We start from the raw sequence: 27,013 nt of genomic DNA, 5'->3' as shown, positions 1-27,013 counted from the left end.
CAAAAATGTACATAACTGTAATACAGAACACTTATTTTCGTTTTGTGGCATAAACATCGTTAAGGAGAATTGGAGGGTTAATGACAGAGAAAAACGTCTTGCCTGCACCGAGATGAGGAAAATTTACTCTCATAAAACTATTGAACCCAATGGGTTAAATGTAGGATTCGAAATTAAGTGTTTCTTATGATGTGCTGTGTATTAACATCTTTGTCTTATGTTGTTTTGTCCTGTCTCACTGGCGATATATTCTGCATGAGGCTACAGTATGGTGGCACCGAATGAGAGGACAAAAAGCGCTAACATTGATTCCTATGGAAATCCCTCACACAAAATGGCGGCCGCAATACACTAAACTAACAGAGCCATTTGCTGCGTTCCAAGTACAGGAAGCCAGCGGTTCAAGCATCCGGAAGAAGGATGAGTGCACCCATTAAATCAGTATGGAACCATAGGATGTAGCAAGTTGTTGCACCCGAATACCGGAAGTAGCGATCGCGCTACCGGAAGTGACGCGACGCCAGCACTAATGAATGTACAGGTGCATGACAAGTGCTCCGGAAAAGACGGAAGTGACCCCGGAAGGGGAGTTTATGCATTTGAGTTTGCTTTATGTATGGCTGCTATTGATATATGTCTCTTTTTCGGTATCATATCGGGATTATGTGCATGCTTTATTATGTTCAACATGATTAGAAGCGTAGTGAGTATGAAACACTGTATTAGGAAGGTATTTAGGTGTTGTGTTGTAATGGTACCATCCCCTCACTCCACCCCAGTTCTTAATCTAGATCATTTTAGGATTATTTGGGAGATTGGTATAAATACCACTCCACACTACAGACCCCTCACACCTTGAAAAAGGGCTGCAGCTTGAGCCCGAAACGCGTTGGTGAGGAGAAGGGGGCACATTTGATGGTGAGACTTTTTTGCTTAATTCCACCTGGCAACTCATCTCACCCTGTTCCGGATGCAGGGAGAGATTGTAGTGTGGTCTCACACATCAATGTGTGTATTTGTTTTTTAATCTACTTTTTATCGTCTGTTTTACCTGTATATCGTGTGGAATAAAATACTTTTTATACGGAGCATCCTGGATGTGGAAAATTTCCTTATCAGGACCGAATTAAAGAAACTGCTCTATGCATATAGGGCCTCATATTGAGGTGAGTGTTGTTCCACCAGACGAATGAGGTTTTATGACTGAATGAATACGGGGTGTCGAACTATTGTTGGAGATTGTGATCCTAGTGCAAAGATACCGTTACATGCACATAGGGCCTGTAACACAGGTCAGTAATTCTTATATTCTGCTTGTGAGTGACGGGCGGTCACAGAAATATAGAGGAGACTACCGCGGAGAGAAAATATAAAAGATACCTTTATGGGCATATAGGGACCCCTACGGAGGTCAGTAGAAGGCCCCAATTACTCTACAGCACTCATTTAGGACACAAGTAGACCCAAAAGTTCTACAAGCAAGTCTTTTGTTGTGCTGAGGAGCTATTTTCTATAGGGATAGCGCTGAAGTGTGTTCTCATATTGTGTTTTGGTATATTGTTGTAGTGGGGTGTAGTGACCCACAGAGAACACACACAGCAGCAGTCCAGGGCGCATCTACCTGCCTGTCGAAATTTGCTTTTCGTGTACTTTATTGGCAGTAACACTGGACTGGATTTATGAAGCAGTATCACTGGACTGGACTTTAATGGTAGTACCACTGGACTTTAACGGCAGTAGCACTGGACTGTACATATGCAGCAGCATCACTGGATGGACTGGAGTTTAACTGCAGTATCACTGGACTTTAATGGCAGTACCACTGGACTAAAGTTATGCAGCAGTACCACTGGGCTGGAATTATGCAGCAGTTCACTGGACTTTAACGGTAAAATCACTGGACTTTAACGGTAAAATCACTGGACTAGAATTATTGGGGCATAGATGCCGATTCTGTGGGTGCTCAAGGCCCCGAGCACCCACGGAAATTGTTGAGCACCCACGGGCCCGAGTCCTGCTGCTGGGACGCCATATTAACTTGCTAATTTGCAGCTGCAGCACCCACATTACTGGACCTGCCACCTGGGAAACAGTATTCCGAATTCATTCATCTTTAGGCAGTAGGAGCGATTCCCCCAGTAGTACTGTACTTTAACTGCAGTATCACTAGACTTTAATGGCAGTATTACTGGACTTTAATGGTAGTACCACTGGACTTTAATGGCAGTACTAATGAACTTTAATGGCAGTATCACTGGACTTTAATGGCATTATTACTGGACTTTAATGGCAGTACCACTGGACTTTAATTGTAGTACCACTGGACTGGACTTATGCAGCAGTATCACTGGACTGGACTTTAACGGCAGTATCAACGGACTTTAAGGTCAGTATCACTGAACTTTATTGACAGTTCTCGCGAGGTCCCGTGGCTCACGCGCCAAGCCTGGGTAGGAAATCCCAAACAGGCTCAAAGAGCCAGTTCAGATTGGGGGTGTCTGGGGGTTTCGGATTCCCCCAATCCAAATTCATTTATCCCTAGTCCCCCCAGACAGATACTCCAGTTGCAGGCAGTAGGAGCAGTCCCCCCAGACAGATACTCCAACTGCAGGCAGTAGTAGAAATTTTCCAAGATGGATCCTCCAGCTGCAGGCAGTAGGAACAATACCCCCAGACAGATACTCCAACTGCAGGCAGTAGAAGCAATCCTCCAAGACAGAAACTCCAACTGCAGGCAGTAAGAGCAATCCAGACAAGAAGAAAGACTGCCCGAGGGCGGTCAGAGGGCGCTGTTATGGGATGTAGGTCAAATGAAGCTAGTAAGTAAGTAAGAGCAATCCCCCCAGACAGATTCTCCCACTGCAGGCAGTAAGAGCAATCCCCCCAGACAGATACTCCAACTGCAGGTAGTAGAAGCAATACCCCCAGACAGATACTCTAACTGCAGGCAGTAGGAGCAATCCCCCCAGACAGATACTCCACCTTTAGGCAGTTGGACCAATCCCCCCAGACAAATACTCCAACTGCAGGCAGTAGGAGCAATTTCCAGACAGATACTGCAACTTCAGGCAGTAGGAGCACTCGCGCCAGACGGAAACACCTTCTGGCATTTATTTTGGCAGAAATTGTCTGCGATTTTTGAATTTCAAACCCACCACAAATTGCTGCCTATTACCAGACATTTGCATTCTAAAACATTTTGCAGCAATTTTGAAGACAATGGCAAAATTGCAATTCACTACATCTCCCTCAGTGGCTCCATTGGCAAGCCAAGCAGGGCAAGAACACAATATACCACCAACATACAGTTCAGAATGTATCTGCAACACAAGTACTGCCATACATTCGTCTTATTATTTACCTTTTTCGTAATTATCAGTGCAAATTACAACTAGGTCTTGGTATATCCCGATGAGTGTGCTATCGACATTCAGAATGTTGATATGGCCTGAATATTGACATGGTTGGGAGGCCAACATATATAATGTTGACATTCACAATGTCAACAGTGAGATAATGTTGATATTGTTTTTGGGGGACAGGGGGAAAGGACGGTCAGTCGCACAGGTTTATTTACAAATGTATTTCAGACAGGACCCTCATGGAAGTAGAATTATTCCTTTATATTTAGGAAGAGGGTGTGCTACCACTGGACATGGATCGAGGTTCAAGCAAAAAGGAGAAAAGGAAATGTCTTTCTGTGTGGTGCACCTCATGAGAAAAATAGCATAAAATTTAGCTTTTATTAACTTATATTAAAAGACAAAGAGGCGAAATATAGACAAAACAGTGAAACATAAAACACGGACAGTGTATTAAAAAGGATAAGCGAATTTATCCTCACTCAGTGTGGCCCAATTCCCCTGTGGTCCCCTTTAAGTGTTTGCAAACGGTGTTTCTTTTTTAATTAGAACCGTGCTGACAGGCAGTGAGTACTAAAATTGTGGGAGTACAACATGCTTTACTATATGTGCCCTGTCAGATTAGAGTTGTGTCCAGAAATCTGGAAATGCCTATCACCTTAAGCACTATGGCTTGGAAACTGTGTAACCAATATAACAATTAATCCCAGATAGTGTGGTATTAATTAGGGAGTTACAGAGGCCCCTCCAAAAAGCACACCAGTGTCTGAGCAATCACCATACAATTGGGACTGCAGATCTCCCCAGCCTGCGGTAGCCAATGAGGACTGCCACTCCTCTGGCACCCCGTGTTAGCCGGGGGTATAGAGATGATACACTGGTGGTTAACCCTTCAAGAGCTAAGGCATGCGGCGGCGTGTCAATTACAGCACCGTCCGAGTTATTGCCTGCTCTAGAAGGTAAGGAGGGAGCTCATACACAGCGAGCAAGGCAGGCGGCAGCGTGTCAAGTACAACGCTGTCCGTCTTATAGCCTGCTCCTAATAAATACAAGGTAGCGGCAAAAGTAAACAGAGACTATGGTGAGCGGCGGCATGCCTGTATATATCCTTATTTGCACGGTATTCCACCAATGCACGTTATGTTCACCATAAAATTCAGGTTTAAAATTATTTTATGTACAAAAATTGCATGGAGGCTACACACCTGCAGATATGTGGTGTGTATGCCGTGCAGGGGAAGATTCAATCCAGCATTAGAATGTGGATTACCATACACACACCCACGGGACGAATGACCAATGAATGGGCGTATTGCACACACCCACCTGCAACACCTCATCTGAATCAATCATTAAGGCAGCAGGTATATAATGGGCTTCCGGGGACCTGCCAGGTTGGTCCTGATGAAGCTCTGTTTGCAAAGTGTACACTGACCTAACCCTCAGTGTGTTATTCCCTCTTCCCCTCCCCACTTATACTGCATTTTAATTGTGTCCAGTTTTATTTTTAGACCGAGTGAACGCCAGTCTCCACTGGGCTCACTAATTGTCTCAGGCTGCAGCGTGAGACGTCTGCGCTGCAGCTTGCTGTTTTACAGAGCTGGTGTTAAGTCGGACGGCGTTGTATTTGGCACGCCGCCGCTCACCATAGTCTCTGTTTACTTTTGCCGCTACCTTGTATTTATTAGGAGCAGGCTATAAGACGGACAGCGTTGTACTTGACACGCTGCCGCCTGCCTTGCTCGCTGTGTATGAGCTCCCTCCTTACCTTCTAGAGCAGGCCATAACTCGGACGGCGCTGTAATTGACACGCCGCCGCATGCCTTAGCTCTTGAAGGGTTAACCACCAGTGTATCATCTCTATACCCCCGGCTAACACAGGGTGCCAGAGGAGTGGCAGTCCTCATTGGCTACCGCAGGCTGGGGAGATCTGCAGTCCCAATTGTATGGTGATTGCTCAGACACTGGTGTGCTTTTTCATACCTCCCAACTTTTGTCCGGACGAAATAGGGACACACGCGCGGCGAAGCCGCGCGAGCGCCAGAAAAGGGGGCAGGGCGTATGCAAATGAGGGCGCGGTTTATGCTAATTAGCCGCGACCTCATTTTCATACGAGAATAGACGCTGTGCGCATGCGCAAAACGTCTATTCTACTAGATTGGGGGTCTCCCAACTGCCACCCCCCCGCAGCGGGACAATGCCTGCCGCGGGTGGGACAGCTGGGAGATATGTATATATAGCTATATGATAATTATATAACTATACAGGGCACATTATCATATGTATGATATATCTATATATAAATATATATATAAATAAATATATATAAATATATTTATTTATTTATCTATATATATATATCTAAAATATCCAGTATCTGGCATAATAAATAGTTATTTAGTGCTTACTAGTGAAGGCAGCTGAACAGTAAAGAAACGCCAGCCCCAGCTTACACAGAGAAGCCAGCCAGCCAGCCCACGATCCTTCTAACAATCATCAGACTGAGGCGTGGCTGGGCGGCACGCCAGCGTCACGCGTCATAGGGGGCGGGGCCAGACATCGCTGCCGTGACGATGTACTGTTTTCCCCCTAGTAGCAGCTACAATAGCTGCTAGGGGGAGAAATGGCTTAGACACTGCAGCCGAGGCCGTGTCTCCGATGATGCGGCGGATGCGCACATATGCTAGAACGTCCTCCCCGTGCCCCAGGGAGCACCGCGGCGATTGGGGAGCGGACGGCAATGAATGCGCACACAGCGCCGGAAAGGCAGGCACAGCAGTGACAGCCCGCAGTGTCCCGCGGGCGGGGGAGGTTGCTGCGGGAGGTATTACACGATTATCTCCCGCGGCAACCTCCCCCGCCGGCGGGACACTCCTTGCCGCGGGTGGGACAGCGGGACAGTCACCGATAATCGGGACTGTCCCGCTAAAATCGGGACTGTTGGGAGGCATGGCTTTTTGGAGGGGCCTCTGTAACTCCCTAATTAATACCACACTATCTGGGATTAATTGTTATATTGGTCACACAGTTTCCAAGCCATAGTGCTTAAGGTGATAGACATTTCCAGATTTCTGGACAGAACTCCAATCTGACAGGGCACATATAGTAAAGCATGTTGTACTCTCACACAATACTAGCACTCACTGCCTGTCAGCACGGTTCTAATTAAAAAAGAAACACCGTTTGCAAACTCTTAAAGGGGACCACAGGGGAATTGGGCCACACTGAGTGAGGATAAATTCGCTTATCCTTTTTAATACACTGTCCGTGTTTTATGTTTCACTGTTTTGTCTATATTTCGCCTCTTTGTCTTTTAATATAAGTTAATAAAAGCTAAATTTTATGCTATTTTTCTCATGAGATGCACCACACAGAAAGACATTTCCTTTTCTCCTTTTTGCTTGAACCTCGATCCATGTCCAGTGGTAGCACACCCTCTTCCTAAATATAAAGGAATAATTCTACTTCCATGAGGGTCCTGTCTGAAATACATTTGTAAATAAACCTGTGCGACTGACCGTCCTTTCCCCCTGTCCCCCAAAAAACCAAGTTGAATTTAATGAATTAACTTCACTTTCTTGTGTCAGTCAGCACGGCACATTTGTGAAATATTAATATTTACTCAACTTTTACTGTACAAATCCTGGTATTCTTCCGGTTAGCCCCTGACTGTGTAGAATGTCTCTCCCACCCAACATGTCGACACCAGTCTCCTTCAGTCTTAATCAAGAATTAACCAACAGGCAAACTAATTTTCAAAAAAGTCTGGAGAGTATGTTTAATAGAGATATCATACATATTGATACCACGCAAGAAGACTGGCAAAATGACATTCATAGCCTTAAGTCAGCAATGGCAAGACAGACCAGAACATTCTGGAACAAAGCCACATTTGAAAACTACATAAAACAACAGATAACCCCTAGAGGCCTGAGGCTCAGGGTGTTTCCGTCATTTGAATTGGCGGATGATAAATTGAAAACGGAATGGGAGAAGACACTCGCAACCTGCTCCATCAATCTCATGGGTATACTGATTAAGCATGATGATATCATGCTAACAAGACACACACAAGAAATTGTGACTCTTAGGGGTTTATTCTAGTTCATTCTTTCTGACAAAATCCTTCTTAGATGGACAAAACCATGTGCACTGCAGGGGGGCAGATGTAACGTGCAGAGAGAATTAGATTTGGGTGAGTTATTTTGTTTCTGTGCAGGGAAAATACTGACTGCATGATTTTACACTTCAATATAGATCTCACTTTGAAGAAAAACCCCACCCAAATCTAATTCTCTCTGCACAAGTTACATCTGCCCCACCCGCAGTGCACATGGGGCCTTATTTTGGTTCATTCTTTCTGACAAAATCCTTCTTAGATGGACAAAACCATGTGCACTGCAGGGGGGGCAGATGTAACATGTGCAGAGAGAATTAGATTTGGGTGAGTAATTTTGTTTCTGTGCAGGGAAAATACTGACTGCTTTATTTTTACACTGCAATATAGATCTCACTTTGAAGTAAAACCCCACCCAAATCTAATTCTCTCTGCACAAGTAACACCTGCCCCACCTGCAGTGCACATGGTTTTGCCCATCTAAGAAGGATTTTGTCAGAAAGAATGAACCAAAATAAGGCCCATGGTTTTGTCCATCTAAGAAGGATTTTGTCAGAAAGAATGGACTAGAATAACCCCCTTAGTGAGAAACTAAAGAAGTTCGAATCCTTAGAGAAATTTTAAAAAATGTATCACAAAATCAAACTAGAGCTTGATAACATTGAGAAAGAGACAGTTAGCAGAAAAAAGAATAAAATGTTGAGAGACCAGGATGATTTTAAAAATAACAGGGTGTACAGATGGGGGTTCCACAATAGAACCAAACCCATCAGTGGCACTGACACAGGTTATACCACGTCAGATGTGGATTCCTCCGAGAGTGATCAACCAGGCTCATCTTATAGTACAAGAACTAGGCGGGATTATTTAGGGGTCAGTCCCAGGGATCTGAGAGTGAACCTGGGACACGATTTAGGAGGACAAGGCGGGGACCGAAGAAGAGGAAAAAGAGAACGCAGGGAGTGGAGGGAAGATTTCAGGGAGAGGAGAAGTTACAGGAAGTAGCTGATGACTCCCTCAAAATCATAAACCTCACGGACCATGTTCTCAGAGGCACAAATTTCTATCCTTCACAAAGGCCTCAGTTTCTCACCCTCAAAAAACCTCAACCGCTTTGAGTATGAGAAAGACTTACATCTTTATGTAAGGAAAATACTCCTTAAAAAATTCTTTCAGAAAAGAACAGAAAATCTCTCCAGTACTCAGGAGACCCTGGTACAAGATCTCATGAATAATGACCCACTACAACCGCCAATTGATCAATGGCTTGACAGTCAAGACACCAGGATGATAAAAATCCTAGAGGAACTCGATACAAATGAAGAGTCGGATGTGTCGACGTCACCCACAACTGACATCAGTACCAAAACACTCAAAAAACGATCCACCTTCACACCGGACTTCACAATATGCCCACAGGCAAAAGTCTTCCTTGAAGTAGTCAGTAAAGATCTTGACATGTTAGAGGCATCAAAACAATCTCGTCACTTTGAAGACAACATCGGTGCAGCAGAACGAGAGGCACTCAGGGAGATCAGGGGATGGAAGGACACTGTAATAAAGCCTTCCGATAATGATAGGGGGTAATGTGGTGTTATGGGCAAGAGACAAATACACCAAAGAACTTGCACGCCAACTTGGTGACACCTCGTGCTATAGAAAACTTACCTTCAACCCCACTAATGATTATCTAGAGGGATATCAGAGGCTGATTGAGGAAACCTACAGGGATGGGACCCTTGTGAAAACACAATACGACTTTTTACAAGTTAAGAATGTGAAGATCCCCACCCTGTATCTCCTGCCCAAGATTCACAAGTGCGAGAGAAATCCCCCGGGCTGACCCATTGTGTCAGGGATGGGTAGTCTCACTGAGAAAGCTTCACAATTTGTGGATCACTATCTCAGAAAGTATGTTACCACACTACCATCCCATGTATGTGACACAATGGATGTCTTAAACAAAATACAAGGAATTACCCTCAATGCTGATGCCTGGCTGGTCACATGCGATGTGGAAAGCCTGTATACCAGCATTATCCACACGCATGGTATACAGGCTGCCAAATACTTTCTAAGTATACCCCTTAGAGATACCCCTCTTAACGAATTCCTTGTTAAATTGCTGCGGTTTGTTTTATCCAAAAACTACTTTGTGTGTGAGGACAAATTCTACCTCCAGGTACAGGGGACCGCGATGGGGAGCACATGTGCCCCCACGTATGCGAACCTGTACCTGGGGTGGTGGGAGCGGGAGTGTGTATTTATTGAGGAGCATGAGACCTACTGACCACATATTATTGTGGTTACTGTACGTTACATTGATGATTTGCTGATAGTGTGGGAAGGGGACATTGGTCTGTTCATAGAGTTTATGAGGAAGCTGAATGACAACCAGCTAAACCTCAAACTTACCTTCCATACCAGCCAGAAAGAGGTAGAATACCTAGACCTCCGCATCAGCATTGAGAGAGATGGGTCCATATCCACGGACATCTTCCGGAAAAGCACGGCCACCAACTCCCTGCTACACAGCAGCAGTGCGCACTTTCCCCCGGTCATCAAGGGACTTCCCAAAGGGGAATATTTGAGAACCAAGCACAACTGCTCAGGACAAGAAGGGCTCACAGGATCACAGGATCTCTAGGAGCCTGTGATGCTTGGCATAGTTTACATTAAGAGGCTGTTGAAACTGCTAAACAGTTTTTTGTGCATTTTTGGATTGATTTGAGTCTGCTGAGGACTATCTTTTCCCTAAATTGGAGAGATCTTCTTTTCCAAAAAACTGAAGCCGATTTGAGTCTGCTAAGGACTACCCTTTTCCCCAAATTGGAGAGTTCCTCCCCAAAAACTGAAGCTGCATACCTCCTACAGTAGTAGGAGAGACCGCGGGTAGAATACCAACTTCCCTGTGTGAATCCACATTTAACAAGTCCGAGAGACTAAGATCACTTTAACGTGGTGGGATACAACAAAACATCTGTATAATTCTATTAAATCAATTATATTCTGAGAAAATCCTTCCCCGCCTAACTGCTGGTGGTTATTCTATTAAATACTTTGAGAGACCTAAATATCACAAACAAAGGATATATATCCATTGCTTCGATTGGTTCATCGCCCCTGATGAAGTCCCAAGGGACGAAACGCGTTGTGAAGCGGATCTGAACTATATGTGGCATATATATATAAAAACTGCGAAATGAAAACTGAATGCTGGATTTGTACCTTATAATAAATGTTACTTGTTTTTATTTAAGTTTTATCTGACTCATTGTATGTAAAGCCACAGAGTGGTATATTTAGCGCACCCCTATCTTCTCTTTCTTCATCATATATATATCTTTTTCCTTTTCTTTTTCTTGTTATACTTGTCCTTTTACCCGTCTTTCTCCCTTTCGCCCATCAACCTGTCTAGTAGAGGGTGAATAAATTTCCAGAGTGGAATCTAGATATGAGAATGATAGGAGATTAACCGCAATAGTTAACACAACAAAATCATCTCTTTAATAAATATTTTCTCACTTCTCTGTCATTATTAGTGTGTGACATATATGTTGAAAAAGTCGGGCACATGCCCAAGCATATCCCTATGTGTATGGTATTCTCCCAATGCACGTTATGTTCACCATAAGATTCAGGTCTGAAACCATGCTATGTATAAAGATCGCATGGAGGCTACACACCTGCAGATATGTGGTGTTTCCAGCACAGAATGAATGAATATCCTGAGTGGAATTTAGATGCAAGAATGTTGTCCCTGTGGGGAGATTAACCGCAACAGTTAACACCTAATAAAATCTTAGTGCTTTGGTCATCTTCATCTTTCTAATAAACATTTATTCACCTGTTTATTATTATCATTGTGTGACACATATGTTGAAAAAGTCAGGTATATGCCTGTATATATCCTTATGTGCACGGTATTCCACCAATGCACGTTATGTTCACCATAAAAAATTCAGGTCTGAAATTATGTTATGTACAAAAATTGCATGGAGGCTACACACCTGCAGATATGTGGTGTGTATGCCGTGCAGGAGAAGATTCAATCCAGCATCAGGATGCTGTTATGTTAGCATATCCCTATGTGTATGGTATTCTCCCAATGCACGTTATGTTCACCATAAGATTCAGGTCTGAAACCATGCTATGTATAAAGATTGCATGGAGGCTACACACCTGCAGATATGTGGTGTTTCCAGCACAGAATGAATGAATATCCTGAGTGGAATTTAGATGCGAGAAAGATGTCCCTGTGGGCAGATTAACCGCAACAGTTAACACCTAACAAAATCTTAGTGCTTTGGTCATCTTCATCTTTCTAATAAACATTTTTTCACTTGTTTATTATTATCATTGTGTGACACATATGTTGAAAAAGTCAGGCACATGCCTGTATATATCCTTATGTGCACGGTATTCCACCAATGCACGTTATGTTCACCATAAAATTCAGGTTTAAAATTATTTTATGTACAAAAATTGCATGGAGGCTACACACCTGCAGATATGTGGTGTGTATGCCGTGCAGGAGAAGATTCAATCCAGCATTAGAATGTGGATTACCATACACACACCCACGGGACGAATGACCAATGAATGGGCGTATTGCACACACCCACCTGCAACACCTCATGTGAATCAATCATTAAGGCAGCAGGTATATAATGGGCTTCCGGGGACCTGCCAGGTTGGTCCTGATGAAGCTATGTTTGCGAAGTGTACACTGACCTAACCCTCAGTGTGTTATTCCCGATTCCCCTCCCCACTTATACTGCATTTTGATTGTGTCCAGTTTTATTTTTAGACCGAGTGAACTCCAGTCTCCACTGGGCTCACTAATTGTCTCAGGCTGCAGCGTGAGACGTCTGCGCTGCATCTTGCTGTTTTACAGAGCTGTTGTTAAGTCGGACGGCGTTGTATTTGGCACGCTGCCACTCACCATAGTCTCTGTTTACTTTTGCCGCTACCTTGTATTTATTAGGAGCAGGCTTTAAGACGGACAGCGTTGTACTTGACACGCTGCCGCCTGCCTTGCTCACTGTGTATGAGCTCCCTCCTTACCTTCCAGAGCAGGCAATAACTCGGACGGCGCTGTAATTGACAGGCCACCGCATGCCTTAGCTCTTTAGAGGGTTATCCACCAGTGTATCATCTCTATACCCCCGGCTAACACGGGGTGCTAGAGGAGTGGCAGTCCTCATTGGCTACCGCAGGCTGGGGAGATCTGCAGTCCCAATTGTATGGTGATTGCTCAGACACTGGTGTGCTTTTTGGAGGGGCCTCTGTAACTCCCTAATTAATACCACACTATCTGGGATTAATTGTTATATTGGTTACACAGTTTCCAAGCCATAGTGCTTAAGGTGATAGGCATTTCCAGATTTCTGGACACAACTCCAATCTGACAGGGCACATATAGTAAAGCATGTTGTACTCCCACAATACTAGTACTCACTGCCTGTCAGCACGGTTCTAATTAAAAAAGAAACACCGTTTGCAAACTCTTAAAGGGGACCACAGGGGAATTGGGCCACACTGAGTGAGGATAAATTCGCTTATCCTTTTTAATACACTGTCCGTGTTTTATGTTTCACTGTTTTGTCTATATTTCGCCTCTTTGTCTTTTAATATAAGTTAATAAAAGCTAAATTTTATGCTATTTTTCTCATGAGGTGCACCACACAGAAAGACATTTCCTTTTTTCCTTTTTGCTTGAATTTTGATATTGTTTAAATGTCAATATTATGAATGTTAACAGTCAGCATGTTGTCCATTTGGTTTTGCATAGACGTATTAAATAACCCAACCATTATTCTAATGGTATCATAAACCTGATACTGCCAGGATCATGTGTGCCTGCAGTTGATGTAGTGGCAAACTATTAATACATTTTAATAAATCACTTTATTCATTATACCTATCATGGCTGTGATGCTGACCTTAATGTAACTATCAACTCTTAGAAATTATACAATATTCCTACAATTAGAACTCTACTGAACCTATATTAACCCCTTCCCGCCGCAGCCTGTTTTTGCCTTCCTGACAGAGCCCTTTTTTTCAAATCTGACAGGTATCACTTAAGTGGGGATAACTTTTTTTTGCTTTTACTTATCCCAGTGATTTTGAGATTGTTTTCTCGTGACACATTGTACTTCAAGTTAGTGGTAAATTTTGGTCGATACAGTCTGTGTTTTTTTGTGAAAAATACCAAAATGTCGTAAATAAATTGAAAATTTTGCAATTTGCAAAATGTTAAATTTTCTGCCTGTGAGACAAATAATCATACCACTCAAAATAGTTAATAACTAACATAGAACATATGTCTACTTTATGTTTCCATCATTATTTCAACCTCCTTTTTATTTTTTTGGACACTAGGAGGCTTAAAATATGAATAGCAAATTCTCAAATTTTCAAGAAAATTTCAAACACTGATTTTTTTAGGGACCAGTTCAGTTCTGATGTGACTTTGAGGGACTTGTATGTGAGACACCCCCATAAATGATGCCATTTCAAAAACTGCACCCCTCACAGTATTCAAAACAGCATTTTGGAAGTTTGTTAACCCTTTAGGTGTTTCACAGGAATTAAAACAAAGTGTAGGTGAAATTTCAAAATTTCATTTTTTTTGCAGATTTTCAATTTTAATACATTTTTCTAAGGAACACAGTAGATTTTACTAGAGAAATGTGACGAAAAATTGATTCCCCCAATTCTTTTGTTTTCATAAATATCCTATATGTGGCCCTAGTGTGCACGTTGACCAAACCACAGGCCTTATAATAGAAGGAGCACCTACTTGATTTTGGAGCCTCCTTTTTATGAGATTATTTTTTAGGCACCATGTAGGTTTCTAGGCACCATAAGATGCTAAAAGTTAGGAACCCCCCCACAAGTGACCCCATTTTGCAAACTACACCCCTCAGGGAATTCATCTAGGGGTATAGTGTACATTTCAAACCCCCAGGGGTTTCACCAATTGTGGTACAACTGGGCTGTGAAAATGAAAAATTACATTGTTTTACACAAAAATGCAGTTCTGGCTCAAAATTTTTCATTTTCACAAGGAATGAAGGAGACAAAGCACCCCAAAATCTGTGCCCCAATTTCTCCCGAGTACGGCAATGCCTCATATGTGACCAAAAAATACCATTTGGGTGCATGGCAGGACTCAGAAGGGAAGGAGTGATTTTTGGATTTTGCAGCACAGATTCTGGTGGAATGAATGGTGGGTGCTGTGTTGCATTAGCAAGACCCCCGAAGCACCAATACAGTGGAACCCCCCCACAAGTGACCCCATTTTGCAAACTACTCCCCTCAGGGAATTCATCTAGGGGTATAGTGTACATTTCAAACCCCCAGGGGTTTCACCAATTGTGGTACAACTGGGCTGTGAAAATGAAAAATTACATTTTTTGACACAAAAATGCAGTTCTGGCTCAAAATTTTTCATTTTCACAAGGAATGAAGGAGACAAGGCACCCCAAAATCTGTGCCCCAATTTCTCCCGAGTACGGCAATGCCTCATATGTGACCAAAAAATACCATTTGGGTGCATGGCAGGACTCAGAAGGGAAGGGGTGATTTTTGGATTTTGCAGCACAGATTCTGGTGGATTGAATGGTGGGTGCTATGTTGCATTAGCAAGACCCCCGAAGCACCAATACAGTGGATCCCCCCCACAAGTGACCCCATTTTGCAAACTACTCCCCTCAGGGAATTCATCTAGGGGTATAGTGTACATTTCAAACCCCCAGGGGTTTCACCAATTGTGGTACAACTGGGCTGTGAAAATGAAAAATTACATTTTTTTACACAAAAATGCAGTTCTGGCTCAAAATTTTTCATTTTCACAAGGAATGAAGGAGACAAAGCACCCCAAAATCTGTGCCCCAATTTCTCCCGAGTACGGCAATGCCTCATATGTGACAAAAAAATACCATTTGGGTGCATGGCAGGACTCAGAAGGGAAGGAGTGATATTTGGATTTTGCAGCACACATTCTGGTGGAATGAATGGTGGGTGCTATGTTGCATTAGCAAGACCCCCGAAGCACCAATACAGTGGAACCCCCCCACAAGTGACCCCATTTTGCAAACTACACCCCTCAGGGAATTCATCTAGGGGTATAGTGTACATTTCAAACCCCCAGGGGTTTCACCAATTGTGGTACAACTGGGCTGTGAAAATGAAAAATTACATTTTTTACACAAAAATGCAGTTCTGGCTCAAATTTTTTCATTTTCACAAGAAATGAAGGAGACAAAGCACCCCAAAATCTGTGCCCCAATTTCTCCCGAGTACGGCAATGCCTCATATGTGACCAAAACATACCATTTGGGTGCATGGCAGGACTCAGAAGGGAAGGAGTGATTTTTGGATTTTGCAGCACAGATTCTGGTGGAATGAATGGTGGGTGCTATGTTGCATTAGCAAGACCCCCGAAGCACCAATACAGTGGAACCCCCCCACAAGTGACCCCATTTTGCAAACTACACCCCTCAGGGAATTCATCTAGGGGTATAGTGTACATTTCAAACCCCCAGGGGTTTCACCAATTGTGGTCCAACTGGGCTGTGAAAATGAAAAATTACATTTTTTTTACACAAAAATGCAGTTCGGGCTCAAAATTTTTCATTTTCACAAGGAATGAAGGAGACAAAGCACCCCAAAATCTTTGCCCCAATTTCTCCCGAGTACGGCAATGCCTCATATGTGACCAAAAATGGCAGGACTCAGAAGGGAAGGAGTGATATTTGGATTTTGCAGCACACATTCTGGTGGAATGAATGTTGGGTGCTATGTCACATTAGCAAGACCCCCAAAGCACCAATACAGTGGAATCCCCCCACAAGTGACCCCATTTTGCAAACTACACCCCTCAGGGAATTCATCTAGGGGTATAGTGTACATTTCAAACCCCCAGGGGTTTCACCAATTGTGGTACAACTGGGCTGTGAAAATGAAAAATTACATTTTTTTTACACAAAAATGCAGTTCGGGCTCAAAATTTTTCATTTTCACAAGGAATGAAGGAGACAAAGCACCCCAAAATCTGTGCCCCAATTTCTCCCGAGTACGGCAATGCCTCATATGTGAACAAAAATGGCAGGACTCAGAAGGGAAGGAGTGATATTTGGATTTTGCAGCACACATTCTGGTGGAATGAATGGTGGGTGCTATGTCGCATTAGCAAGACCCCCAAAGCACCAATACAGTGGAACCCCCCCACAAGTGACCCCATTTTGCAAACTACACCCCTCAGGGAATTCATCTAGGGGTATAGTGTACATTTCAATCCCCCAGGGGTTTCACCAATTGTGGTACAACTGGGCTGTGAAAATGAAAAATTACATTTTTTTTACACAAAAATGCAGTTCGGGCTCAAAATTTTTCATTTTCACAAGGAATGAAGGAGACAAAGCACCCCAAAATCTGTGCCCCAATTTCTCCCGAGTACGGCAATGCCATATATGTGACCAAAAATGGCAGGACTCAGAAGGGAAGGAGTGATATTTGGATTTTGCAGCACACATTCTGGTGGAATGAATGGTGGGTGCTATGTGGCATTAGCAAGACCCCCGAAGCACGGTGAAATGATGAACCTAATAATCCATAGATGTGTGGTATATTTTAAAACACTCCTTTATACATAGGCCGGGTTTGTCGGGGCAAGTTTCACAGTGGAAAATAGTATCCTTTCTTATTCCCTTTTTATAGCAAACTTTGCACCTTTTTTGTGTCCTGCCCTTTTTTGCAGTGGAGGGGATTTCGTTAGGAAAATGCTGCCCTGGTACAATACGGGGGCCAGTACTAGAAGTACTGGGGCCCTCTGCCTGCTGGTTCCCAAATATTAGGCCCTTTATGACTTCCTCTTGAAAGTGCATAAATGTCCCCCTCTGGCTGGTAGAACGGAATAGCTCGTAAGCGTTATACAGTGCCATCTGGATGATATACACGGCCAGCTTCTTGTACCAGATTTTTGTTTTCCGCAGGGCACTGTACGGCTTCAGTACCTGATCTGAAAGATCCACTCCGCCCATGTACTTATTGTAATCTAGGATACAATTAGGTTTTGAGGTGTGGGTACTGGCAGGATTTATGCACCATTTTGTATGCTGTTCTCCATCTTGTCTCAAATGCCTTATAGTGAGTGGAAAATTACATGTTTCTATTCTGCTTTGTGACAGTCTGCTGCTGCTCAAGGCTGCGTTGCTCAAGGTTATTTCCTGTAAGATGTATTTCACATGTTTTCTACAAAAACTGTCTGTTCTCCCATGTCCTTGTATAATAATAACATATATCCCCTAGACAGTAACTGGAACTCCTCCCTGCTACACCCCTGTATCATCCAATCATCTCTTGTCAAGCCCATGCATGCTATACTGTATAAATATGCTGTATGTGTAAACAATAAATCAGTGTTGTACCTTGCATACATGATGGTCTTCTTTTCTGATCAGCATATACAGGGTTAACACTCACGGAGCTCTAAGGGGGCCATCAAATTGAGGAAGAAGGGATAAAGGAAGATTGGTTAAAGTCCAACTCCCTATCCAGAGGTAGGTTAGAGTCCACCTCAGGAGGTAGGTTAAAGTAACCACTCCTAACAGCTGGGGGCCCGGCCCGGGATTTCGATCTTCGTTCCCGTTGAACTGTTGACACCCATACGTGGTCTGTTGCCTGTTCTCGGATCACGGACATATCGAATCCTGAATCCGTATAGACCTTTACTTCAAAAGTAGTAAAGTTTCAGCTGGTTGTTTTATAGTGTGCACACGCAGATCAGTGATCTGGTAATATATAAAGAGTGACCTAAGGGGTCCGCTCATTAGTCACCTCAATTTGATCGCCCTTTTTTCTATATGGCCATTTCTTACTATCCTTTTTTTACAGTATAAGTTGTATTACGTGTAATATCCTTGTGTGGTTGGTAAGTGAACACACATGCGATATATGTATTTAACTTGTACATCTTGTGCGGTTGGTAAGTTGACGCACACTAACTCTTTCTCTCTCTTGTCTCATTGATTACTGTATGCCAATAGACTTGCGGACTATATGCTCCCCTCTCTTTGGGGTAACGCAACGTGAGGCTTCATATGCAGTTTTCAGGATAAAACCACTTGACTCTATCCACTGTCACGTAGACAGTCTGTGGTTATAACTAACCAATCATAAACATTAATTTTTATGAGATGTATAAAGTGAATACATAATTCACACAGTATTCAGATAAAGACCAACCCTTTCAGTCTGCTGCTGTAGGTACACTCCTGCCTTACTGAAACGGCGCCCCTGGTCTGGATACTAAGAATTTTTCACGCTCTCATATTTCATCCATTCTCATACTTCATCTACGTCTATGTCACACCCCAGACATCCATACATAGGTACTTGTTTAAATTGTAAATGTAGTATCGTCCTCTGGTACCATAACCCCGACAGAGACGATTATTGGCCCAAATTGACATCTGTCATTAGAGAACCCACAAGATTTAAACTCACAACAAAGACATCATCTAATGGCACCGTTTTAGAATCCGTTATTATATTGGGTTGTCATTTGGATACAGGACTTATTGAAAAATACATTGATCAGACATACCCATTTTTCTTAACAGATATACCAATTAACCTTTTCACATATCCTATTATCTGTCCTAAAACTTTAGACCAGATCCACAAGTTACCTGAAGGTAGTCAACTACTCTATTTCCTTGACTTTAGTCAAAACCCTGAACATCAGGAACAAATTAAAAGGTGGAGAAAGTTCTCACACAAACATAAAAGGACATAAACTAAACATGGGTTCAAAAATTAGTAAAAATAAAATAATTTCCTATCCACCACCCTTACCCAATGAAACTTGTAAGGAATATGTAGCCCGTAATTCTTCTACAGACTATTTCCTAATTGACCCCTGGGTAGATAACCTGGCAGGTTGGTCGGAAAAATGTAGTCCCAACCCCTTCCCTAGAGACGGCTCTAATTATCCTTTCTTTATGCAAATGATAAAAGGTCTTTGTCTTGGGGACAAAGAAGCCTTCCCCTGGTATACAGGAGATCCCACCTGGGATATGAAATACATGCGTGCAGGAGGTGCACAATGGCTTATTATTGCACCTTTCTGGCATGACACCAATTTGACAAAGAAACAAAAGAAAATTAGAGACGTCACTGCAAAACTCCATAAAATAGAGGAGACTCGTATCAATAAGGAACTTAAAGTCCTTTCACCTCCACCTTACAGTCCAGTATACCCTTCCCTCACGGATACAGAACTGATGGCCGTGGGTCACCATGTTCTACATCCTACCGCACCTCCACCCAAACCAGATCTTAAATTAGATGATAAAAAGGAAACTAATACTGAGGATATGCCTTTGTTAGAGGGAGAAGAGAAAGGACCTTTAGCAAAAAGCACCAGAGTATCAGCAGACAAATCATTAGTTACTACAGAACTTGGCCCGAAGACAACAAAATCTGGTGCCACCTATGATGGCACAACAACTCAATACTGTCCCTTCATGACAATTGGTGACCAATTACTTGTTAAACCAATTGACATAGAAGACCTAAATAGGATCATTAAACACTGCCCAAAACCCTCTGTAACCGCGGCAGGAACCATTGCCTATCTGAAGAAAGCATGTGTAGGCAGAAATTACACCCATGATGACATAAAACTGATTGTCGATAATGTAATCGACCATCACCATGCGTGGGATTGGGGTAAGATCAAAAGTTTCAAAAACATTACAACCACGGTAGGAACAGCAGAATACCCCTTAAATAATTCAGACGCAATAGCCACAATGTGGACAGAAATAGAAGCAGGGATGACCAAGATCTTCAAAATGAGGTCCTCATTGCCTGTCGCAGTGGCGTGTAAACAAAAACCCACTGAATCAGTCACTGAATTTTGGAAGAGATTTAAAAGATGCTGGACTGAGGAAGCGGGACTATTTCTTGAAATATTCTCCTTACTCATTTCCACCTTTATCAATAACCTGCACCCCTCCATTTCCACGCCAGTTAAACAAAGTGTCTCTTCCTGGACTTCAGACACCCTCCAAGAATTTGAGACCCATTTGTATGAAAAGGAGGCAGCTGGATGTTTTGACATGAAAAAGACAATTGTCACAACACACAGTTATCAACAAGACAACAGGGGCCCATCAAATAGACAGAGTAGGGCACCCCAATATGGTCAAAGGAAACCCTTCAGACCACCACAAGGCCCACCACACCAACACCATCGGGCCCCTCTTTACAACAGAGATAATAACACTGGCACAATAGCAAAAGACACAACATGTTACAATTGTGGCCAAGACACACACTGGGCTAGGGAATGCCCATTCCCACCCCAAAGACCACAACAACCATATCGACCTCCACCAGGCACACACAGGTCTCAGCAACCATCTTTCACACAAGGGCCACCCAGAGTAGCACGTGGCCCCACACCCGTCCAAGAACATGTACGTTTTAGAGTTGATTGGTCCGACCCCACCTTGTGACGGGGCCCGAAGGAGGGTGTCCTATCTTTTGTACAATTCACCACACACTGGGAAGACGCACCCCTTATCACTTTATATGTTAATGGAAAGAAGCTACCCTTTTTGGTAGATAGCGGTGCCACAACCAGTGTCCTGTGTTCATTACACTATGATGGTGAATTGCAAAAGACTACTCCTTCAATGGGAATCAATGGGATACCCACTGACACTTATCTGACTGACGAACTGATCATACAGTCCATGAACGGACATTACTTAGGAGAACATCAGTTCAGGGTTATTTCAGAATGCCCTGTTAACTTGTTGGGAAGGGATCTTTTCAACAAATTCCACATCTCCATTACACCCTCACCCAAAGGAAGTGGACTTCACGTCACTTCACCACACTTCCTAATGTCCCAAGATTCACTTGATACCTCAATTGACAAAATCAATGCAGAAATTTGGGCCAAGGGTCCCTATGACACAGGCCTCATACCCTGTACACCATACAAAGCCAAACTCAAGCCAGACTCTAGTCACGTGTACAGCAAACAATACCCTTTATCATCAGAGAAAATTGACGGTCTTAGACCAATGATACAGGAGTTTTTAAAAGAAGGCATACTGAGATATGTGATCTCACCATACTGCACACCCATCAACCCGGTCGCTAAGGCTGATGGAAGTATTAGATTTGTACAGGACTTGAGGAAGGTAAATGACCTCATAGTCCCAATTGCACCAATAGTGCCAGACATTAACACACTCATTTCAGCCATCCCTGCAGACGCAGCATTTTTCACAGTAGCCGATCACCCAGAAGTGACATGTCGGCTGTACCCATACCCGACGCCGACATAATTTTTGTCGACGGCTCCTGCAGTCGACCAAATGACAAAACATACCAGACAGGCTACGCAGTAGTTAAACTTCCTCAAACTGTCCTTGAAGCAAAAGCAGTTCCTCTGCAATCAGCACAGGCTGCTGAGCTAATCGCTCTCACCAGAGCTTGTCACTTGTACACAGGAAAACCTGTCAACATTTACACAGACTCCAAATTTGCTTATGGCGTTGTTCACGACCACGGCATGATTTGGCAGCGCCGAGGTTTCACAGGCGCTGATGGAAAAGGCATCTCACATGCCCAACTTATTGCTGACTTATTGCACGCAATCACATTGCCCTCACACATTGCCATTCTCCATTGCAAAGCACATACTGGTGGAAAAGATGATATCTCACGGGGCAATGCCCTCGCTGACACTGCTGCAAAACAAGCTGCTGCCACATCCACATACAACCTCACACTTACCATAATGTCACCACCGTCACTAGAAGACACATACTTACTTACAGAATTACAGGCAACTGCCTCTAACTCTGATTTATCAGATTGGACATACCCAATTCTGCAGAAGAATCCACGGACTGGATTAATCTGCAAAGAGGGGAAACCCTGTATCCCCCAAACAAGTGCCTCACTGTTCATAGCACACTATCACGGAGTAGGTCACCACAGCAAAGTCACGACAACACTGCTCCTCACCAATGATTTTTACATCACAAATGCAAAAGAACTTGTCACCCAATATGTTGGTAGATGTATTGTGTGTCTTAGAAACAACCCTAACAATCCCAATAAAGCAAAACACCAACATCTTGAATACCCCACCACTCCGTTTACTCACCTGCAGATTGATTTTACCCATATACCAGGTACAGGGAAACAGGAATACGCTTTGGTCATAGTTGATATGTTCTCACGCTGGGCGGAGGCATATCCAACAAAGTCCGAAGATGCAAAAAACTGTAGCCCGCATTCTCACGCAGGAGATCATTCCGCGCTGGGGATGCCCGCTACAAATCAATAGTGATAAAGGTTCTGCTTTTACTGCCAAAGTCACTGCTGAACTAGTTAAAGCCCTCCAAATAGATTGGAAATTCCACATTCCGTACCACCCACAGAGTTCAGCTATTGTCGAACGCATGAACCGCACCTTGAAGGATAAATTGAGAAAGGCTACTGGGGGCACCTTCACAAAATGGAAGCAAGTCCTTCCTATTGTGTTAGCTGAAATAAGAATGACGCCACAAAAGACTCTAGGTTACTCCCCTTTTGAAATACTAATGGGACGCCCCTTCCCCACCCCCTGGGCAAGGAAACCACTAGTCACACAAGCAGGAGATTTAGAAGTAATCAGAGAAGAATATGTAAGGACTTTAATACACAGACTAGACGAAATTGAACATGAAGTTGTACTTAAAAATCCTTGTCATCCACAGAAACCTACACATCCATTCCAAGTCGGAGACAAAGTTGTGGTTAAAGTCCTTCCACGCAACAAGAATCCAGGTGATTTCTCCTACGGTCCTGAGACAGAGGTGGTCGCTGTGACAAGAACTGCTGTGCTCACCGATGACAACCCAACGTGGATCCACGCATCCAGAGTGAAGAAAATCCCTACTCCAACTACTTTCGACACAGAGGTCGACACCGATCCTGAGATTGACACAGACCGGACCAGTGAGGTACTAACGGGAGTTAATAACTCTGACCTCCTACGAGGAGAAGAATTGCCGGTAGGGGATCCAGACATCGAGGAAAACGGAATTCCTACTGAGGCCGAGAGGACCCTTGAAGGAAATGATTCCCCCTATCTTAGCTCTGCTGACTTTACTCGCTCTTGTTCTTTATAATTTCTGTACCGCAGAAGTGGATATTACCAGTCAGGATGATGTGCTTACCCTTTGGTACAATTCATCTACCACTCGCGTGGCCACTTACCGAATAAACTATGATACGGTCATACCTAGTAACATGTGGTCCATGCCATCCAAATCAGCTCTCAGCCAGACTAAAAATGTATATATTTGTGTCACAGATGATTATTATTGGGGAAATAACTGCAATTATTGGGGAGCAGTGGGGTGGAATTCAGGTATCGACTGGGCATACAAACCCACCTTGGCTATTGATCGAAAGGACAAGTATGGTAAGCCATTACTTTCTAGGATGACTATCACTAAGGATAACGGTAGATATGACTATTATTGCACTATAAATATTGAAAATCCCAGCCCCAGTGATGCTGGATTGTATGTTCTAGGGGTATGGTGGGGAGGTGGATATGCCAGTGATAGACAACAATTCTATCTCAAAGATATGTTTAACAATCAGGAATACCTTTCCCTCCGTAAGCCACCATCCCCCGCCAGGCCCCAGCCATTATCCCCATTCAAACCACACATAAGTACCTTTAAAGATATGGTTGCTATCAGTAATCCCACATATGAGGACACCATGTCCATAGAGACAGGTTTAGCTGATGTGAATTTTTGGTTAGAATGGATGAAATACAATGCACGACAGACTAACCGAACTGACTGTTATGTATGTGCTAAGTCCAGACCCCACCTTGGTACCGTCCCCCTTAACATACCAGAATCAGAGGATGAATGTTTTTTTACCTTATACACTGGCAATAAAACTAAAGATAATGAATGTGAGTTATGGAAGAAGAACTACCCCATCTTAGAAAAAAACACCAATCCAGGTAACACAATCACCATATATCCAGGCAACTATACTTGTTACTGTTCTAATGTCACTAAGGGGGTAGATCTGAAAACATTCCCGGATGGTTACTGTGCCATCCGCAGGTATGTAACCTTACCCATCATGAAGAAATCCCTTGGTGACATTTATTTCATTTGTGGGGACATGAAAATTAGAGCAAAGCTTGACAGTGTATGGAGAGGCGAATGTGCTCTCTCAAAAATCATTATGCCTATCCATATTTTGCCAACAGCCATTGAAACACCTTCACCCCTACCTGACCCACACCCTAGACAAAAGAGAAGTACCCCACTGGAAAGCTTTGACCCACACGTATACATTGATACTATTGGTGTACCCCGGGGTGTCCCAGACGAGTTCAAGGCCCGAGATGAAGTAGCTGCTGGCTTTGAATCTCTGCTGCCCCAGGTTACAATCAATAAGAATGTTGCATGGATAAACTATATGTATTATAATCAACAGAGATTTGTTAATGATACAAAGGATGCCTTGAAAGGTATTGCAGAACAACTGGAGGCCACATCACAGATGACATTCCAGAATCGCATGGCCCTGGATATGATCTTGGCCGAGAAAGGTGGTACATGTGTATACATAAACACAGTTGCAGGATGTTGCACCTTCATTCCTGACAATACAGGTCCCAATGGCAAAGTCACACTAGCCATTAAAAAATTAGAAGACTTATCCCGAGAGCTCAAGGAAAACTCAGGTGTCACTGACCCCTGGGCTGCTTGGTTCGGCTGGATGAGCAACTGGAAACATGCCTTAACTCAACTAGGTATCATTACACTTACTGTACTTCTGTTCATCATAATCGTTGCTTACTGTATTTTTCCACTAGGCAGGAGAATAGTTTCCAAATATATAGGTACCACAACACCTGTTGCTATTATGTATATTGATCTTTCCTCCGAAACCCCTACACCCGATGACTATGCTACATATGTGAGGGAACAGCGTATTAAAAGGAAAAGCACACGTGAGAATCAAATAATTTAAATAAATTATGATTCTAAGAGGGGATTGAAAGGATTTATGCACCATTTTGTATGCTGTTCTCCATCTTGTCTCAAATGCCTTATAGTGAGTGGAAAATTACATGTTTCTATTCTGCTTTGTGACAGTCTGCTGCTGCTCAAGGCTGCGTTGCTCAAGGTTATTTCCTGTAAGATGTATTTCACATGTTTTCTACAAAAACTGTCTGTTCTCCCATGTCCTTGTATAATAATAACATATATCCCCTAGACAGTAACTGGAACTCCTCCCTGCTACACCCCTGTATCATCCAATCATCTCTTGTCAAGCCCATGCATGCTATACTGTATAAATATGCTGTATGTGTAAACAATAAATCAGTGTTGTACCTTGCATACATGATGGTCTTCTTTTCTGATCAGCATATACAGGGTTAACACTCACGGAGCTCTAAGGGGGCCATCAAATTGAGGAAGAAGGGATAAAGGAAGATTGGTTAAAGTCCAACTCCCTATCCAGAGGTAGGTTAGAGTCCACCTCAGGAGGTAGGTTAAAGTAACCACTCCTAACAGGAACCCCCCCACAAGTGACCCCATTTTGCAAACTACACCCCTCAGGGAATTCATCTAGGGGTATAGTGTACATTTCAAACCCCCAGGGGTTTCACCAATTGTGGTACAACTGGGCTGTGAAAATGAAAAATTACATTTTTTACACAAAAATGCAGTTCTGGCTCAAATTTTTTCATTTTCACAAGAAATGAAGGAGACAAAGCACCCCAAAATCTGTGCCCCAATTTCTCCCGAGTACGGCAATGCCTCATATGTGACCAAAACATACCATTTGGGTGCATGGCAGGACTCAGAAGGGAAGGAGTGATTTTTGGATTTTGCAGCACAGATTCTGGTGGAATGAATGGTGGGTGCTATGTTGCATTAGCAAGACCCCCGAAGCACCAATACAGTGGAACCCCCCCACAAGTGACCCCATTTTGCAAACTACACCCCTCAGGGAATTCATCTAGGGGTATAGTGTACATTTCAAACCCCCAGGGGTTTCACCAATTGTGGTCCAACTGGGCTGTGAAAATGAAAAATTACATTTTTTTTACACAAAAATGCAGTTCGGGCTCAAAATTTTTCATTTTCACAAGGAATGAAGGAGACAAAGCACCCCAAAATCTTTGCCCCAATTTCTCCCGAGTACGGCAATGCCTCATATGTGACCAAAAATGGCAGGACTCAGAAGGGAAGGAGTGATATTTGGATTTTGCAGCACACATTCTGGTGGAATGAATGTTGGGTGCTATGTCACATTAGCAAGACCCCCAAAGCACCAATACAGTGGAATCCCCCCACAAGTGACCCCATTTTGCAAACTACACCCCTCAGGGAATTCATCTAGGGGTATAGTGTACATTTCAAACCCCCAGGGGTTTCACCAATTGTGGTACAACTGGGCT

General features: G+C 43.3%; 1 protein-coding gene across 1 annotated transcript; it reads left to right on the top strand.

The window, feature by feature from the left end:
- Positions 1 to 17,589: 17,589 nt before the first annotated feature.
- LOC146045342 (syncytin-1-like) lies at positions 17,590 to 25,944 on the top strand. Its single transcript, XM_083164115.1, has 2 exons — positions 17,590 to 18,050; positions 23,280 to 25,944. Exon 2 carries the CDS (start codon positions 23,641 to 23,643, stop codon positions 25,573 to 25,575), a length of 1,935 nt encoding a protein of 644 aa, XP_083020241.1. The 5' UTR covers positions 17,590 to 18,050; positions 23,280 to 23,640; the 3' UTR covers positions 25,576 to 25,944.
- The last annotated feature ends 1,069 nt before the right edge of the window (positions 25,945 to 27,013 follow it).

This window comes from Crinia signifera, chromosome 11, assembly GCF_055691185.1.
Source record: "Crinia signifera chromosome 11, ASM5569118v1, whole genome shotgun sequence".
Lineage (NCBI taxonomy): Eukaryota > Metazoa > Chordata > Amphibia > Anura > Myobatrachidae > Crinia > Crinia signifera.
This window is presented reverse-complemented; position numbering and strand designations above follow the sequence as displayed.

Coding starts and splice junctions, on each gene's coding strand:
- LOC146045342 (XM_083164115.1), top strand. CDS start 23,641: ATGATTCCCCCTATCTTAGCTCTGCTGACTTTACTCGCTCTTGTTCTT.